The sequence below is a fragment of the Harmonia axyridis genome, chromosome 1 (assembly GCF_914767665.1).
Source record: "Harmonia axyridis chromosome 1, icHarAxyr1.1, whole genome shotgun sequence".
Classification (NCBI taxonomy): domain Eukaryota; kingdom Metazoa; phylum Arthropoda; class Insecta; order Coleoptera; family Coccinellidae; genus Harmonia; species Harmonia axyridis.
Window position 1 is genome coordinate 62,505,589 of NC_059501.1, and position 17,665 is coordinate 62,523,253.

The 17,665-nt window shown below is 34.8% G+C and overlaps 1 protein-coding gene and 1 long non-coding RNA gene across 2 annotated transcripts in view; both read right to left on the bottom strand.

Annotated features, from left to right (window-relative positions):
• Positions 1-2,860: 2,860 nt before the first annotated feature.
• Positions 2,861-17,665, bottom strand: part of LOC123670668 (aldo-keto reductase family 1 member A1-like) — a 31,978-nt gene continuing 17,173 nt past the window's right edge. The window contains exons 4-6 of the mRNA XM_045604191.1: positions 8,292-8,539; positions 3,459-3,713; positions 2,861-3,289 (exon numbers count right to left, since the gene is read on the bottom strand). Coding sequence (XP_045460147.1) covers positions 3,250-3,289; positions 3,459-3,713; positions 8,292-8,539 — 543 coding nt within the window. The 3' untranslated portion in view covers positions 2,861-3,249. The remainder of the gene's footprint in view (positions 3,290-3,458; positions 3,714-8,291; positions 8,540-17,665) is intronic.
• LOC123670669 lies at positions 13,563-14,709 on the bottom strand. The gene is made up of 2 exons (XR_006745953.1): positions 14,322-14,709; positions 13,563-14,269 (listed from the first exon to the last, which is right to left on the bottom strand). It is a non-coding gene; the product is annotated as an uncharacterized LOC123670669 (long non-coding RNA).

The following is a 17,665-nucleotide window of genomic DNA, read 5'->3' on the forward strand; positions in this document are numbered from 1 at the left end:
GGAAGGTTTGTCCCAGCGAGAAGTGTCCCGGCGGTTGAATGTTTCGCAAAGTGTCGTGAGTAGGGCTTGGAATAGGTTCATCCAAAACGACTCAGTAGCTTATGTTTATGGGGGAGGTCGGCAGCGCAGTACAACAGCTGCCCAAGATCGTCTTTTGAACCTCAATGCTAGGAGAAATCCCACTTACCCGGCGTCGCGGCTCAATAGATCACTGAGAGTTGCAACAGGAGTTCTAATTTCGAACCAGACTGTAAGACGACGACTACATGTTCGTGGTTTGAGAGCACGTAGGAGGGTACAACATCCCCGTTTGAATAGGGAACACCGGGTTCATCGACGGCAATGGGCTGAGGAGCACCGCAATTAGAAACTTGAAGATTGGAGCCGATGTTTATTTACGGATGAGTCTAGATTTCGTTTGGTCAACTCCGATGGACGTATTCTTGCTTGGAGGGAAAGAGGTCGAAGGTATGAAGAACAGTTTGTGGTACCCACAACAGCTTTTGGCGGAGGTTCTATATGTGTATGGGAAGGCATTTGTTTGAACCAACGCACAGAGTTGGTTGTTCTGCAGAACACCACCATGACCAGCCAGAGATATCACGATATGATTATTGAACCCATAATGGTTCCGTTTGCGGCTGCCGTGGGCGAGAATTTCATTTTAATTGACGATATGCCCGTCCACACCGTAGTCGTCTGGTTAATGAAGCGCTAGAAACTCATGCTATTGATAGGATGGACTGGCCAGCTCGCTCTCCAGACATGAATTGCATCGAACATGTCTGGTCTGAGATGTCTAGACAATTGTCAACCTTAGAACAACCGATCAATAACCTGGAGGACCTTTCTAACGCTTTACGGGATATTTGGACGAATTTGCCCCAAAATTTTATAAATTGTTTGATCGAAAGTATGCCTCGTAGGGTAGAATGCTTGAGACGAGCTCGTGGGGGACCAACTAGGTACTAGCTTAGCCGAAACTTCAGCCTTCTTGTGGTTTCATCATAAAATTTTTATGTTATTCAAACACAGAATTTTGAGTGTTTCTAATAAAGTCTTTTTTCTCTCCAACTTTCCATTTTTTCATTCTTTTCTCAAGTGAACCATATTATCAACTGAAAATACTCTGAGATCTGACTAAATTTATAATCTTGGAGCGAATATTTCAGAAATAAATTTAGAACAAGTAAGTGATCCCTATCAATTGTTGAGCAGTGTAGTTGAACCAAACTGGCGCCGGAAATTTTCGACACACACCTCTTTTCTTTCCACTCAAATCTGGTACGTTGTTATACATTCGCACACTACGATATATAGGCGAGTTCTTATATTTTAGTGTTCTGGATTTGAATATTATTGCAGATTCCAATGGCGAATCGTTCAATTCTTCCTTCGATTCAATTTCAATTCCTCTGTTCAACAATAACTCTGCTGTCCGTATAGATCCATCGTTGTTTCAAGCTAATTGGATCAAAATATTCCTTTTCAAAAAGCTCTCAAACATGATATCGCATCCTTCATTGGTCCCACTGTTATTCGTACGTGACGCCATTTTTTAACTCTCCAAGAAAGACGACGAAAAATATATATGCCTATATATAGAATCTTTATACTTTTGTCCTCCTATAATGACATATTGAGATCAAGTAATTTTCCAAATGAATTTCATGATTCTATTCAGGATTGAGCCTTATATTGAGAATGCTCTGCAGAATTGTCAGTGAAGTTTTAGGAAAAATAGAAATTTTTCTGATCAGGTTAAGGTGAGCAGTTCAACTACTTTTATTGAATCAGGTTTCAATAATAAGTAAAAAAAACGAACTGCCTTCGTGGATTTATCTGCAGATTACGATACAGTGTGGAAGGATGGCCTGATTGAAAAACTACATACTTGAACTGCGGAGAAATTATTCGTTAGATCTACACCTTTACATTGTTTACCGCCTCATATTCGTAGACAGATATCAGTCAAGAAATCTTCAACTTACTCGTACTTATTTCCAATTGGCAATTGTATCTTACCTTCCAGATACTAGAACTGCCAGATTAAAGTCATGCAAACCTTTATAGGTTAATACCTTTCTTCAATTCAATAAAAGTGACAAGGAAATTTGGCTTTCGGAAGAGAGGTCTTGTAATGTCTTCAACGAAAGTCTAAGAGTTGATGCTTCAGAAAAAGTTCAATCTGCCTAAGAAAATTTGGCGTATTTCAAATCCTCTTATGACTGGTCATGGTCGTTGCCATAGTAAGCTCTTCAAATGACATTCTATTGATAGCCCACTATATAAGCGTGGTGTAGAAGAAAGCATTGACCACTTGGTAAATACTTGTCCAATTTATAAATTTCATGGTGGTTTCCAAGCTATCCATTTAGATTCAGATTGTTTTTTGGAATGAGTCGCTAACTTCAAATCAATATAATGAAAAATAACATTTATTACTCCTTTCTGGTTCTTTTCTTCTTTGTTTTCAGATTGAATTATAAAGTCGTCAACCGTTGGTGAAGAGAACCTTTGATAATTTTTAGTGCTAGGAGCCAGGCGCGGATCCACGGGTGGGGAACTGGGGGAACGTTCCCCCTCCAAATGGCCAGGGCACCTCTTAAATTTTGCCGGCCCTCCTAGAATTTGACATAAGGCTCGAATAATTACAAGATCATCAAGAATTTCACCTTCAATACATTTTTAATACCCATTTTAATGAACGGCAAAATAAATGACTTCCCAAAATGGCGGAAGTGTGTGGGATCCACATTTTGAGTATCTGAAAGTTCCTCCCCCAAAAGTGGGGCCTGGATCCGCGCCTGCTAGGAGCTAGGAATCAATTAATTAGGAAATCATGTTATAATTACTTTTATTATGAGATATAGTTAAATTATTCAGGCTGATTTAATAGCTTACCGAAAAAATTTGCCATATGAAAAATCATGTAATTTCAACAACAGAAAAAACATTATTGCAACATATGTTCGATTTCAGGTATTCAAGGAAATAAATGACCTCAAATGTTTTCATTCTATTTATGTGATTTATTAATACCAAAAAGTATGCTTAGAAACAAGCGTAAATTCACATTTCAATAAGGATTCTGATTGGCGTGTTACACTGAAATTGTAATAAATTTGCACTAAGAGGTTATCTCAAATTGAATGATGAAAAAATGTTTCTTTAATTGTAGATTTCTCAGGTCATAAAATTATCATGACAATTAACTAATAACTATTCACTATGCTCATGTTACCATTTTCATTGCGATTTGAAAGGATACTCAGGATGTTTATCTATGCTGAAACATATAATTGTCAATTCTATATGTTCGATTGTTTTATTTTATAAAATATATAAGGACTCATTTTCACGGTGATAGTAACTATCCTGTGATAGTTTTCCTGGTGACAATAGTTACTTTTACTATCACACTATCACCGTGAAAATGAGCCTTAAGTTTTACATACCCATCAAACAACTCAGAGAAGTTTAAGAGCCTCTGGCCTTTGTCTAGAGCTTTGATTTCATTCATTTCCTGATCATTAAGTTGAAAATCGAAGATTTCTATGTTCATTTTGATCCTAGACGGGTTCGTACTTTTTGGGATAGGGACAATTCCATTTTGAGTAAAGAAACGGAGAAGTACTTGAGCGGTTGTTTTCGAGTATTTAGCTGCAATAGCTTTCAGTGTAGAATCTCCAAGAATATCTGGGCGGTCAATTCTAGAACCAAATCGAATTTTTTTTGAGTGGAATGATCATATACAAGATATCTTGGGAAAGTTAAAATCTGTAATTTAAACCTTGTAAATACTAAGAGATAATGTAAACAGTTAAATTTCGTAGATGGTTTACTAGGACTTTCAGTCGCTTTTGAACAATGATCTGATTTTCTGGGGAAGTATTTCTCTTCCCTGCAAGGAATTTTCATTGCTCAGAAACTAGCCATATCCAAGAGTAATTTTTAGACTGAGCTTTGAAGCACCCTGTAGGGATATTTTTAGGTCTAATGAAATCTTGATTAGGATTAGTTTGTACATAATCAGTATAAAAGTATAAAAAAATTAAATGAATAATCAAAGTTTTCAACAAAATATGTACAGGCACAATTTGATTGTAAGAGTTTCAATAAAGAGATTAACAAGTTAATTATGAATATCTAGGTCAAGGTTTATTCTATTGAGGAGTTTGAATTTGCATATCTTTTCCTTTCTGAATTTCTGAATGTAGTTTAATACTAAAATATACTTTCTAGTTTGTAATCTGACACTTTTCTTTCTCCTTGATGTCGTATCAGTAATTTTGGAAATAAATGATATTCTTTTTTAGACTGAAACGTTGTACGGGGACTTTCATAAATTATTGTAATATTGTAGTAGCCCCTAAAATATTTTTAATTAATTATCACAGTTCTGGAAACACAGAGTCGACCAAATTTGAATGAGAATCGATAATACAAAAATAATGATTGTCAATTTAAAAATTATATATATCTTATATAATATACCTATGTAAGTACAATTACTCAATATGATTGAAAACTATAAAAGGCTTTTCAATAAGAGGTTTCATTTTAATAGCCCGCTCTTTGGGCAGATGTCACTTTTGAAGCTGTCATATTTCAATATTCGACAAGAGAAAACTAGACCATTACTTCTAAAAATGGACCGATAGATGAGTGAACAACGGATTGAAATTGTTAAAATTCACTACAAAAAGGATGAGAATTTTCCAAAATTAAATCACTTTTGGGTCCTAGTGAAGTATCTTCATGGCCGTTAATAGTGAAACTACTGAAACTGGTGGTAAAATTGGAACTGTTGGGACAAGTAAGTGTCTCGAACAGTTGATCACAATTTTCCACCGAGATCTTGTGATTTAACGCCTTTAGACATTTTTCTTTGAGGCCACGTTAAAGATAAGGTGTCAATTCTCAACAACCGATTCAAGACCTCAAAGATGCAATTAATGAAGTTATGGAGGACATTGCGATTGGTCCTGGAAAATACTATGAATGAGAGATGGTGCCCCAACCGTAGCCGTAGCGGCTATGTAGGTTCTTTTTACAATGTTATGGACATCCACATAAAACTGAAACGATCCTAAATACCATATAAAGGAATGCAAACATGGAAATGTTGAGATCCAAATTGTCCAAAGGAAAACAAAGAATGACAAAATCGAAAAACAGTCATAATATAGAGGTTACAAGTTCAGAGGAAATATCAAAGGTAATCGAAGATTTCTACTCGGAGTTGTACACATCAAACGAACCGCAATTGGCTCCAACAACTCAAGCAACTCTAGTCAACGCGGGATCTGAAGAGATTCCTGAAATATCTACTGAAGAAATCAGAGCGGCTCTTAGGAATATGAAGAATGGAAAATGTCCTGGTGAAGATTGCGTTACATCAGAAATTTTAAAGCATGGGGGTGACATTTTGGAAAGATCCCTGCAGGTGCTTTTAAACAGGTGTTTGCACGAGGGTATAATACCCGATAAAGTGGTGATCCTATTCAAAAGAGGTGATAAAGTAATATCGAGAGCTATCGCCCTATAAGTCTGCTGTCTGTATTATACAAACTTTTCACGAAAATTCTCACTAACCGCCTAAACCACACATTTGATTTTTGTCAACCTGTCGAACAGGCAGGCTTTCGGGCAGGCTACAGCACCGTTGACCATCTTCAGACCCTTCGTACAATAATTGAGAAAACAACAAAATATAATGTACCTATTCACCTAGCTTTCATCGATTTTGACAAAGCTTTCGATTCCATAGAAACCCGTTACATCCTACACTCAATGGACAATGCTAGAATTGACAGCAGATATACACAGATTATCAAGCACATATATATATATATATATATATATATATATATATATATATATATATATATGTGCTTGATAATCTGTGTATATCTGTGTAAACTTGAAAACCAACACCATAAATATAAAAAGAGGAGTGAGACAGGGTGACAATATCTCGCCAAAACTGTTCACATCTCGTATAGTATATCCAAAGTCAATTGAACTAGTCCATAGAAACGCTTGGCCATAGATGACCTTTTGAAGTGGATACCGCGATCCGCTAAATACCGGGGTTTATTTGAATGTATTGTTAGGCAATAAATTCAGTGACCCCAAAGGAATTTCTGGAAACTTGGACAATCCTTGTATAATCGAAATATTCAGATTCCTCCAAGTGACTTTGGATATACTATACTTGAAGATGTATTTAAAAAACTTAATTGGCAAATGAAAGGCATCAAAGTTGACGGCTCATTTCTCAATCACCTGCGATTCGCTGACGACATTGTCCTGTTTTCCAGTGATATTCATGAATTGGAGGAGATAATAAGTGAATTGAATCGTGCATCAAAACAAGTTGGTCTGAAGATGAACATCAAGAAGACCAAAATTATGAGCGGGGAAAATGTTGCCATCACGATAGACCAGCAACAAATAGAAAATGTCTCTCATTATATATATTTGGGACACAATATCACTTTGGGAAAGGATAATCAGCGAGCAGAGGTCACTAGGAGAGTATCGCTAATGTGGGCAGCTTTTGGAAACCTTGCACATATTCTAAATAATGCGGACATCCCTATAAATCTTAAACGTAAAGTTTTTGACTCTTGTATCCTACCTGTTGCCACATACGGGATGGAGACCGTAACCCACACAGTTAGAAGTTCAAATAATCTACGAGTAGCACAGAGGGCAATGAAACGTGCTATATTCGACATATCATTGAGAGACAGAATCAGGAACAAGGAAATCAGGGAGAGAACCAAGGTCAGGGATGTCATGGAGGAAAAAGCGGTCAAAAAGGAGAGATGGGCTGGTCACATAGCCAGACAAGACAGTAGCAGATGGACACTGAGAACACTACAATGGAGACCTCGTGAGACCAGGAGATGTAGAGGCAGACCACAAAGACGATGGGTGAACGACATCCGAGAGATAACAGGTAGAAACTGGTTGAGTCAGGCCAGAGATAGACGTATGCAGAAGAATATGGAGAAGGCTTTCATTCGGGAGTGGATGGTGAATAGCTGAAAGAGAAGAAGAAAGGGAAGATGGACATCCATTGATTTCTCTCAAAATATATAAGTTCTTTTTTTTATAAAAAGGAACCTCTTATTGGAGAACCTTATATATAGTATTGAATGTATGCTTAGAAGATTCGCTCTTCTCCTTTCCATATTATATATAAAAAACCTTCTCCATTTGAATGTGTCTTTTTCAAATGAAATCGGTTCCTCATTGAAATATATGTTTTTTTTTTTGGAAAAGAATGCTCGTCTTCTTGCCATCAATTTTTTCATTCCTCTTCTGTCATTCCATCGGGGGCTTAGAAAGTTTTTTTTGGAGGGTAATCGAAAAAAAATTCATTTTCCAAGAAAAAATTTTCGTTCTTCGTGTTGGAGAAAATTCTGAAATTTTATATTTTGAAAGTATGGGAGGTGGGGTAATTACTATTTTCCGAAATATATACCATGATTGAGAAGGTCAATGGTCAAAAAAATTTTATTATGTTGTCCGGTGTGTAAACAAAATTGTCAATTACCATCGTTGATAATTTCATTGAAATCTGACTGGTGGATTCTAATTTCACAAATATTGTTTTTTAATATTTCTATAGTTACCTATATTTTCATAATCTTCTACAAAATCTTGCATGAATTTTTGTTCAACTATTCTGCAACTGATTTCAAAATTACATTTCAATAATATAGGTAGTTATAGGTATAAAGATTAGAGGAATAATATATTGGGTATATAGTCACTTAAAGATTTTATTAAGCTCTTCATTAAATTTGGCCTAGCTTTCGACCATTCACATGGCCAACTTCAGGGAAAATTAATCTGAACCTAACAATGAAAAGTTTGGCAGAACCATAACAATGAGAGTCACCTTTAATTAAAACTTTCAGGTCATACAAATAAAAACTAAGAAATATTCATAATGCAGAGTTCAATTATCTTCAAAGTACACAATAAATATCTATAAAAACCTAAAAAATAGATATAATCTTCAGTTCAATTATCTTCAAAGTACACAATAAATATCTGTAGGTAGGTAGAAAGTAGAAGGTAGAAGAGCTGAAATATCATCAACTCAGTCGGTTTTGGGATCACGGAAATATTGGATAATTTTTTTTTCGATATTCTTCTCGAATTTTGAATTGTTCTGGGTGAAATTTTACAGGAGGCTCAACTTCATTCTACATGGAAATTCAAATTTTCGGATCACAATATCACAATGTTAAATATGAATTTTTACTCACTTTTTCTGGAAATTTTCGAAGAATTTAGTAAGCCCTGGTGAACCCAATGGGGAGTACGCAATAACAAGGATTTCATTCTTTTTACAAAACTCAACGAGCTTGTTCTGTTGCAGATAAGGATGGAGTTCAATTTGTAGAGTACAAGGTTTAATCCTAGAATATTCTAATACCTTTTTTATTTGAGTTTCGTTGTAATTTGACAGGCCTATGCCTTTTGTTAAGCCAGCATCCACTTGTTTTTCCATTTCCTTGAACCAAAATTTTATAAACATTTTTTCCACTTTTATTTATATCTAGAGTTTGAAGATATAAATAGACAAGTAGTAGAAACTAGTATTTATGTTATTAAATAATCGAAAAAGAAGTAATACATATTAAACAGTAATTCAGGAAATAGGGATCTTGGCTTCAGTGGTGGGATTCTGTAACGGCAAAGCGAAGCGAAAACGTGACGAAACGACAGTTTTGCTCGGTTCGGTATTCTGTAAAGGGATTCGGCAATAGTCGTGTTTGCCGAAGCAAAGAACGACCTCATGACGATAACGAAACATTTTAGGGTTCGTTGTCATTACGAAAAGTCCGACGACGTTTTTGATTGGTTTACTTTTACCACGTGACCAAGTCTTAAGCGTCATATTATGACACTTGAATGATTTCGATTTCGAGGTTATAGTTTTGAATGTTTTGCTTCACAATATCACAATTCTTAATATTAAGTTTGAATTCATTCTTTTAACAACTTCCAGGAAATCGAGCATTGGCATTCAATATTAAAAGATCAGAATTGCAAATCAACTGCACATTAATTGAGTGATATCCTTTTCTGTTCAAAAAGGAATGCTCTTCTTCTGATGGCTTCAAGATTTTTATGTGTGTACAGTCGATTGCTCCAATTATTCCTGGTATTCCACATTTTTCAAAAAATTTCCCTTTATTTTGGGTCTTCTCAGAATCATTAGGGAATTTAATTCTTCCTTGGAATACATGGTTAATCAATATAGTCACTTCACTAACACAACGACTGACCATGGGTTGACTTACTGCTAGCAAATATTCTTGTCCAATACCGCGTTGGTAATTTCCACTGGCAAAAAATCTCAGAGTTATCAATATTCGCTGTTCAAATGGCGTTCTCGTGTTCCTCCAATAATTATCCATAAATGGTTTCAATTCATCGAATAGAACGTGAACTAAATGTTTCGACAAACGGAAAACGTCTATGAAACTCTCATCCGTTAAGTTAAATGGATCACTTCTATCTCGAAGAAATCTATTCTCCTCTCTTGTAAGAGTTAGACGAACTCTTCTTGAGATTTCCTCGTCCATGATCAGAATCATTGAAAACATGATGAATATTTCTTTATACCTATACACACTATTAGTTGACTCCCCGAACTTATTTTGTAGTATGGGTAGGTTTTGTAACTGGAATAAGAATGAAGGTTTTAAATTATAATCCATTGAACGAGGTTCCATTTCGAATTTCTTCCAGTGCTCAAATAAGACTTTTTGTAATACTCAATATTTGCATTCAGGTGCTGTATTCAATTAGCTAATTCATTCTTAATGATAAACTAAACAGTTTAAAATGTAAATCAAATAATTTGACAACTATTGTGTTGATTTATATTAAATATCCTTCATCAAGTAGACTCATTAAACTTTTATAAAACTTTTATAGTTTAAAATGGCATGAAACCCTTTGTTAAGTAACTTCCAATGAGAGTCATAAATCAAAATATAATTTCTGACAATACTCAAGTTAAATACTGTGGATTATTCAAAGGACATTACAGCTAGAGTCCATAAAAGGGACTCTTATCCCATTGCTCTTATTAGGGATTATCTCAGGTACCTCATATGTCAAAACCTGCAGAATCCTACAGTAGCTTGAATATCTACTTATTTGCAACGTTGCCAATGTTCCTTCGTGTAAAGTCGGTAAGCTCCGACAACGAAACTAAAAGCGTAAAGATAACGAAACGATAAAGAAAAAGACGCTTACAGACTACCGCATTCGCTTCGCTTAGCTTCGCTTCGTAACGTTATCGCTTTCGTTTGCTATGATCACGAAAGTTACAGAATCCTACCCCAGGACTGCTAATAGGGTGACTAATACACTCAGTTTCAACTGTCGACGTTTCGATCCTATTTGGGATCTTTTTCAGGACTGTAAAAGTATTTATTAAGAATTATTGGACAAATGAACAATCTTGTTACAACAATACGAAAAACAATACACAAAATCATTTAAAAAAAAACGGTCTTATAGGCTTATACTATACTTCTATATACAATCATCAATAATAGTGTATATATTTTGTGTATTGTTTTTCGTATTGTTGTAACCAGATTGTTCATTTGTCCAATAATTCTTAATAAATACTTTTACAGTCCTGAAGAAGATCCCAAATAGGATCGAAACGTCGACAGTTGAAACTGAGTGTACCTATTATTCACCCTATTAGCAGTCCTGAAGCCAAGATCCCTATTTCCTGAGTTGAATGCAAGGACGAGATTTGTTGGATATTAAACAGTAATATCGTGTGCTCAATATTGAAATACTGCAAATTAGAGGGGAGACGACATCACGTGACTTAAAGCGGTACTACTCCCCCATTTTGGAAGTAGCTCTCAGTCAACTTTTGACTTTTGTTGTGTTCGTATAGACTTGGTGTGTTTTTTATTCGTGGTCCATTTTACAAAACTAAGTTGATTTTTCCGTTGAATATTAGACAATAATATGGCGTCTTGTGCTGTACGAAGTTGTCCCAGCAGAAAGAAGCTAGATAATAAGAAAATAACGGGAATAACATTTCATAGGTTAGCATGAGTATTAAACAGATCCCTATTCACATTTTTTTCTTATCTGTCTAACCTGTTATTTTTTCAACAAGAGTAGGTATATTCTATATTTGATGTTCTATTAATCTCTTTTCAACAGATTTCCTAACGGACCAACAAGTCGCATTTCTTAGGTGAAATTTATGAATAAAGGAACCTGGGAACCTTCAAATTCTGCTGTGCTTTGTTCCAAATATATTACAGCTGAAAGTTTCGGCAGGTCATCACAAAGCTAATTCGTTTGCATTAAAATGCCATTCCTACAATGAATGAGGTATGAAAAATTGATACCTATGTTTTCATGATAATATTATATATTTGAATGAATTTATTTATTCATGTTAAATATCAATATTTATCAATAATTATTCATGTTAAATATCAATATTTATCAATAATAAGTAGTATACGTAGATTATGTTTCCATCACATATTTCATATAAATATCAGTAATATAAATATATATTTTTTCGGCAACCGTCCGGGAAGTGCTCACTTCCCGGACTAGGCCGGAAAAGAATCATAGAATCCATAGCAACCGAGATAACGGCTGACAGTTCATATGAAATTAGTTGTCAAAAATTTGCATGTTTTTTGATCGCAATCGCAATAAAATATGGAAAGCAGCAGCGATAGTGTTATTGTACATGGTTGCCGAAAAAATATTGTACGCAACACGTCCGAAAATGGTTTTTTTTGACTCACAGACTTCCAGGACGAGCGTAAGCGATATTTGTCTATTCGTCCAAAAAAACCCTATTTTCCGGACTTGTTACGTAAATTACTATTTTTCTGATTTCACAAGACTGCTTGTTTCAAGGGTCTATCTGATTGATAGTTTAATCAATTTGGCCCTGATCTTTCTCCAATGTATTTGCAGTGTAGAAGTTAAATTCTCTTACTGCTATCATGTAATTTATTGTGTTGATTATTTCATTTGATTTAGTACGGTCTTTAGTCGTTTGACTTTTTTATTCTCATTATGGTCATAGCCGAATGAGTTCCTTATTCCTCCGTTTGTATGCTTATTCATTCTTTCGTAGTATTTCTCAGCCAGTTTCTTTATATGGTCTCTTATTTTTGGTGTTTCTGTCTTTAGTCTTATTTTCTCATTTCTAACGAACAAGGGCTCATTTAGTGCGTCTCTCAGTGTCTTATTCTGTATTATTTCTAGTGCTTATATTTTGTGTATAATTTGTATTTCACTTCCGTAAGTCATTATGGGTAGTATACGTAGATTATGTTCCCATCACATATTTGATATAAATATCAGTAATATAAATATAAATTTTTTTCTAATTTCACGAGGCTGCTTGTTTCAAAGGTCTATCTGATTGATAGTTTTATCAATTTGGCCCTGATCTTTCTCCAATTTCAGTAATAGCCATAGTCTTGTCCAATGGTTTTTCTAGCACGATAACAGCTCAGTCCTGTGTCCTGTATCCTGTGTCCAATGTATTTGCAGTGTAGAAGAATTATTTTTGGTGTTTCTGTCTTTAGTCTTATTTCGTCATTTCTAACTAACCAGGCCTCATTTAGAGCGTCTCTCAGTGTCTTATTCTGTATTATTTATAGTTCCTTCATTTTGTTTAGAATAATGGGTGTTATAATTTAGTGGTAAATTATTACTTTCAGTGAATCGTCAAGGATACAAATATCCTGTAATCCTCCTTGATGCCTTTTGTCGGTTTGTCCTATGTTGGCGATGTGTCTGTTGAGAGTTAGATTTTCGTCCAGAGTAATTCCTAAATATTTTACCTCTTCAAACCAATCTATTTCGTGGTTGTTAATTGTTATTTTGTTGTCTGGTTCAGTTTTATCATTCTGGTATTTGAAAATTATGGCTTAGGTTTTCGTTTCGTTAATGCCGATTCTCCAAGTCTAGTTGTAGTTTAGCTTTCAACATTTTGTAGATTAGACCTTCGTGCCAAACTTTATCGAACGTCTGGGCGATATCCAACAGAATGGCTGCGGTTTTCTTCCTTTTTTTTTGTTTTTCACTCTGAATAACTTCAGTGATTCTGGTGAGTTGGGTGCCTGTTTTGTGTGACCTTATGACTCCATGTTGTTCATCAGGTAGAATTTCTTTTTCTTCTGTTATAGTTTTAAGTCTCTCTAAGAGGGGTTTTTCGTGAGTAATATCATAAGGGCATCTAATTTTTCCGAAAAGAATCGAAAAAACACATTGCAAAGTAATATTTTGACAAAAAGCATGAGTGCTGGTGGCAACAAAAATCCGATTCGAAGACGAGGATTTTTGCACCTGCACGAATGCTTTTTGTCAAAATATTACTTTGCAATGTGTTTTTTCAATTTTTTTCACAGGAAAAATTAGATGCCCGAATGGTATTTGACAAGACTATTACCTGAGTAACAGATTATTCTGCATGCATTACCTATGTATAGGTATTAATTTGAAAACTGAAAAACAGATACTCAATTTTATTTCATCCAAAATACTACAAATTTAATTATTTATGGTACAATTGAAATATAAATTGCAATTTTGGTACACGGTAGGGGTATTGTTTGAAACTTTTGTTGATTCATTGAAGATGTGGGGTGTAGGTACATCATTAATGTAATCTGTTGAGTGAGAAGCGGGAGGAGTGACTGCAGGATCTTCTGTTTCCTGCTTTTTAGCTGGAGGTTCTGAGGCGTCACTTCTAAGGGTGTTTATGATGTTGGAGTAGTGCTCATTATCCATTTGCAGATAAGGTTTAATTGAGTTGGCTGAACTGTGGCCAGTAATTTTAATTAATTGTTGTTCACCTACCCCTGCTTTAGCTAAGTTACTGACTGCTGTCGACCGCATAGAGTGGTTTGTTATTTTATTCCTTTTGTATTCAATCCTGCCTTCTCTGCCGCTTCCTTAGTCCTTTCGAAAGTTAATTTTTTCCCACTGGAGTGTTTTTGTACCATCCACTTGAAAGTTCTTTGTTCCATGATGGGTTAATCGTTAAGAATAATCTATCAGTTGTTATTCTAGATGAACGTTTAACCATCAGAATTTTAAATAGGCGGACTGGACGAAAGGTTGGGTTCTTCGTGTTAGGGACCAGCCATTTACTTTCGGCCATTTTTTTCTCCACCCTGTGCCGTTTTATTGAAGAGAGGATTATATTCTACTCTTCCTAAAAAGTTGGATTTTTGAAAATCAGTTATTAAAAAAAATGTGTATTCTACCTGTTTTTATCCCAGAATTATCCACTTCCTCTTTAAAATAATGAACTTTGCAGTTTACTGCTTCTCCACCTCTCCAGGCAAGTTCCACTGGAGCGATATGGTAAAATTTCCGTTGGAGTCCTGCTGGAGTGTTTTCATCCCATAATGAAACCATTGCATAATACTCATCCAATTTCAATGAAGCAGAGCTGCACTTCCTTTTATTTGCACACGTCTGCAAATTCCTTCTTTTCGTATTACGGGCTTCCCTACTAGAATAACTAGATAATGTCTTTAAATGGGTCAAAAATTATTTTCCACTTCACAAAATACATTTCTTGCATTTTTTTTGCAACGGTGTTCCACATTGTCTTCACAACTAGTTCTTTGTAATTTTCACCGTTTTCCTTCTTCATATTCCACGCCCAATCTTTCAGAATTAAGTTTAGTTGTTCTAAAGTTGTGTTTTCCATAAGCTCATAGTTCTTTGCTTTGCAGAATGTCATGAACTGTTTCCATATTGAAGTATGAGTTCTGAGGGTATTATACGGTATACTTTTCTCAATCTCCAGATCAATATTAGACAAAGAATCGCTTCCAAAGCGACTCATTTTCACGAAATAAGCTGACTAACTAGCACTTGACATTAAATCAGAAAAAATTGTTGAGCGTCGTTTTCTGGTGTCCTTGGAGATTATAATTACGTTTGTTTTCAAAGGTATTGTAATTTTTGGTGACAACAACTGTCAAGTTTTGCCGCAGGTAAACGCGAATAAACTGCTGACAGGTCCTGCCAAACAGTTTTTCCACCTAGAAACCATTTGTAATTCAAAATTGCGCGTTTCTGATTGGTGCAAATTACGACGAGGGAAATAGTCAGGTAACTTGCTTAGACTCGACAGCAGGCTAATTGGACGATAATTTTTGGGGTAATTTCTTGATTTTCTAGGTTTTGGGATCATGATGATTTCTGCTATTTTCCATCTCGATGGAAAGTAGCGAGTTTTCATAATGGCATTACAGATATTCCTTATTATCTCGATGGTGATGTCTGGTAAGTGTATAATAAACAAGGATAATGGGAAGAGGACATCCAGTGAAACACAATATTTTAACTGAGCGACGTTTCGTCTGTATATTCAGACTTCTTCACAGCTAGAATACAATAATAAACCATTACAGAAAAACATTAGGTGGTGACTCACCCTTAGTTAATTGATACACAAAACATTGAACACACAATGTATAAATGATATTTTGTCAAGTATTTACAATTAAAATAATAAATTAGAACAGACATCACATTTAAAAATATAAAATGGAAAATTTACATGTCAAATGGCAATTTCAACTTATTAGCAGATGTATGATGCCACAATAACAATAACAATACAGGTTGAATGCGAAACAAGGTACACATGTAATGTTATTCTTTCCCTCGGCTGGCCTCTATTCAATTTGTATAAATTCAAAATATTGGAATAAACAGAACTCAAATGCAGGGCCGTCGCTAGGGGGTAGGCAGGGGAGGCGACCGCCTAGGGCGGCAAAATTCTGGGGCGGCATTTCAATCTTGATCAACAGAAATCATATGTGTAAAAATTCAAAGTAAGAAATGAGATTTAAATCGGTTAGAAACAACACGAAAATATACAGACAATTTAATCAACAATTTAAACCATCAAAGGTGCCGCATTATACACAACAACTCATAAATATCCAGATGTCGTCTAAGCCCCCTGAAAAAAAACAAAATGTTCAAACGTTTTATAAAGTGGAACTCAGCAGAAGAACCTGAAATCGCAGAGCCTATTCTAGAGGGGCGGCATAATTGAAGGAAGGTATTTTCTACTTTTTCCGAGAAATCTAGGTACTAAATTACTAGAAGAATGTATTGAATAGATTTCTTTTTAATTTCACCGTGATTTTTTTTTTCGGATTAATAACTTGATTTTTCAATGCTGATTGGAAATTGGAATATTATTTCAAATTTTATAAATCTATTACCTATATTTTAAAATAAAGTTGACAAAGCCGTCAAATTTACTTTATAAGAGTATCTAGATACAAAATAAGATACTTTTTTGCAAAGGTATCTTAAGATACTTAAAAAAAAAGAATTCAAATAACTATCTGCAGATTCTTTTTCAGATACTTGATAAGGTACTTTGTCAGGTGTTAAAATGCTAGGTAAGTACAATTCTGAAATTCGGAGGGTCTTGCAATTTTGTTTTCGGTAGTAGGCATAAGAGCGATATTAACGGAACTGAAATAGTTATCATTCGAACATTTGTAATAGATTCCATTACCACATTTTTAACATCTTAAAAACATTACGGACCGTGACGTGCCTTTATGAGAAATCGTCCTTGCTTCCTTTCATAACTAGCAATTGGTTTCTAGCACAGTTTTATCACTTTATTGCCTCTGTCGAAGATCGGTTTTGTTTACGTTATACCAGCTGCTGAAATCGAGGGTAGATTTTTGTGACCTAATACGGGTTTACGAACAATTCATGGAAAAAACCAAATATATTCAAGAAATGGAATTTTTATCTGTTTCGTCCAACAATTTTCATTAATTTCTTTAGTAGTTTATCAATTAATAATCTTTCCTGCTTAAATTTGAATTCATAAGAAATAATTACGTTCAATACATATTACGTCCATAAAACCTTTTCAACTTTTTATAAAAAAATCTTATCACGAATTTGCAAGGGCGTCGACTTGTATTTTTGCCGGGGCGGCAGAAACGCTAGAGCGGGTCCTTATTGAATATTATTATGAAATATGAAAGGACGAAAGGTATTGGTAGCGAACTCCATCTTTTTGATTCTTTACAATTTACGGCATAATTTGAAGAAAACTTAGAAATGTCGGCAAAAAAACGTACCGAATTCGTTATATTTAATTCGTTTTCTTTTCTCTTTGGTTCAAAAAATGGAAATAATGTATAACTTCGATCATTTTTTCCAATGATCGAAAAGTTAATTTCTAAATAATTCGTTGAATATTTTTTCCGGACAGATACTTTCATTTTTTGTTCTAGTCTTTCATGTGTTCCTATTATTATTGTTACTTACCAATCCTAAAATGAATTTTATTTTTTGTATAAGTTTGAACTTGTTGGTTTTGTTTTTGTTTTTTCTATGTTATTATTATTAAAATTTCCCAAACAGTCACCTTCAATTTTTCCATATTTCGGTAGAAGACCCCGATAAGCCAAAATAATTTTTTTGCATTTTGCAGAGTTGACTGTTAGGGCGGCAAATTGGGAATTTGCCTAGGGCGGCAATTTGGCTAGCGACGGCCCTGCTCAAATGGGTATCAGTTCTATCATTTACATTCTGTCTGGTAAGTGTTTTA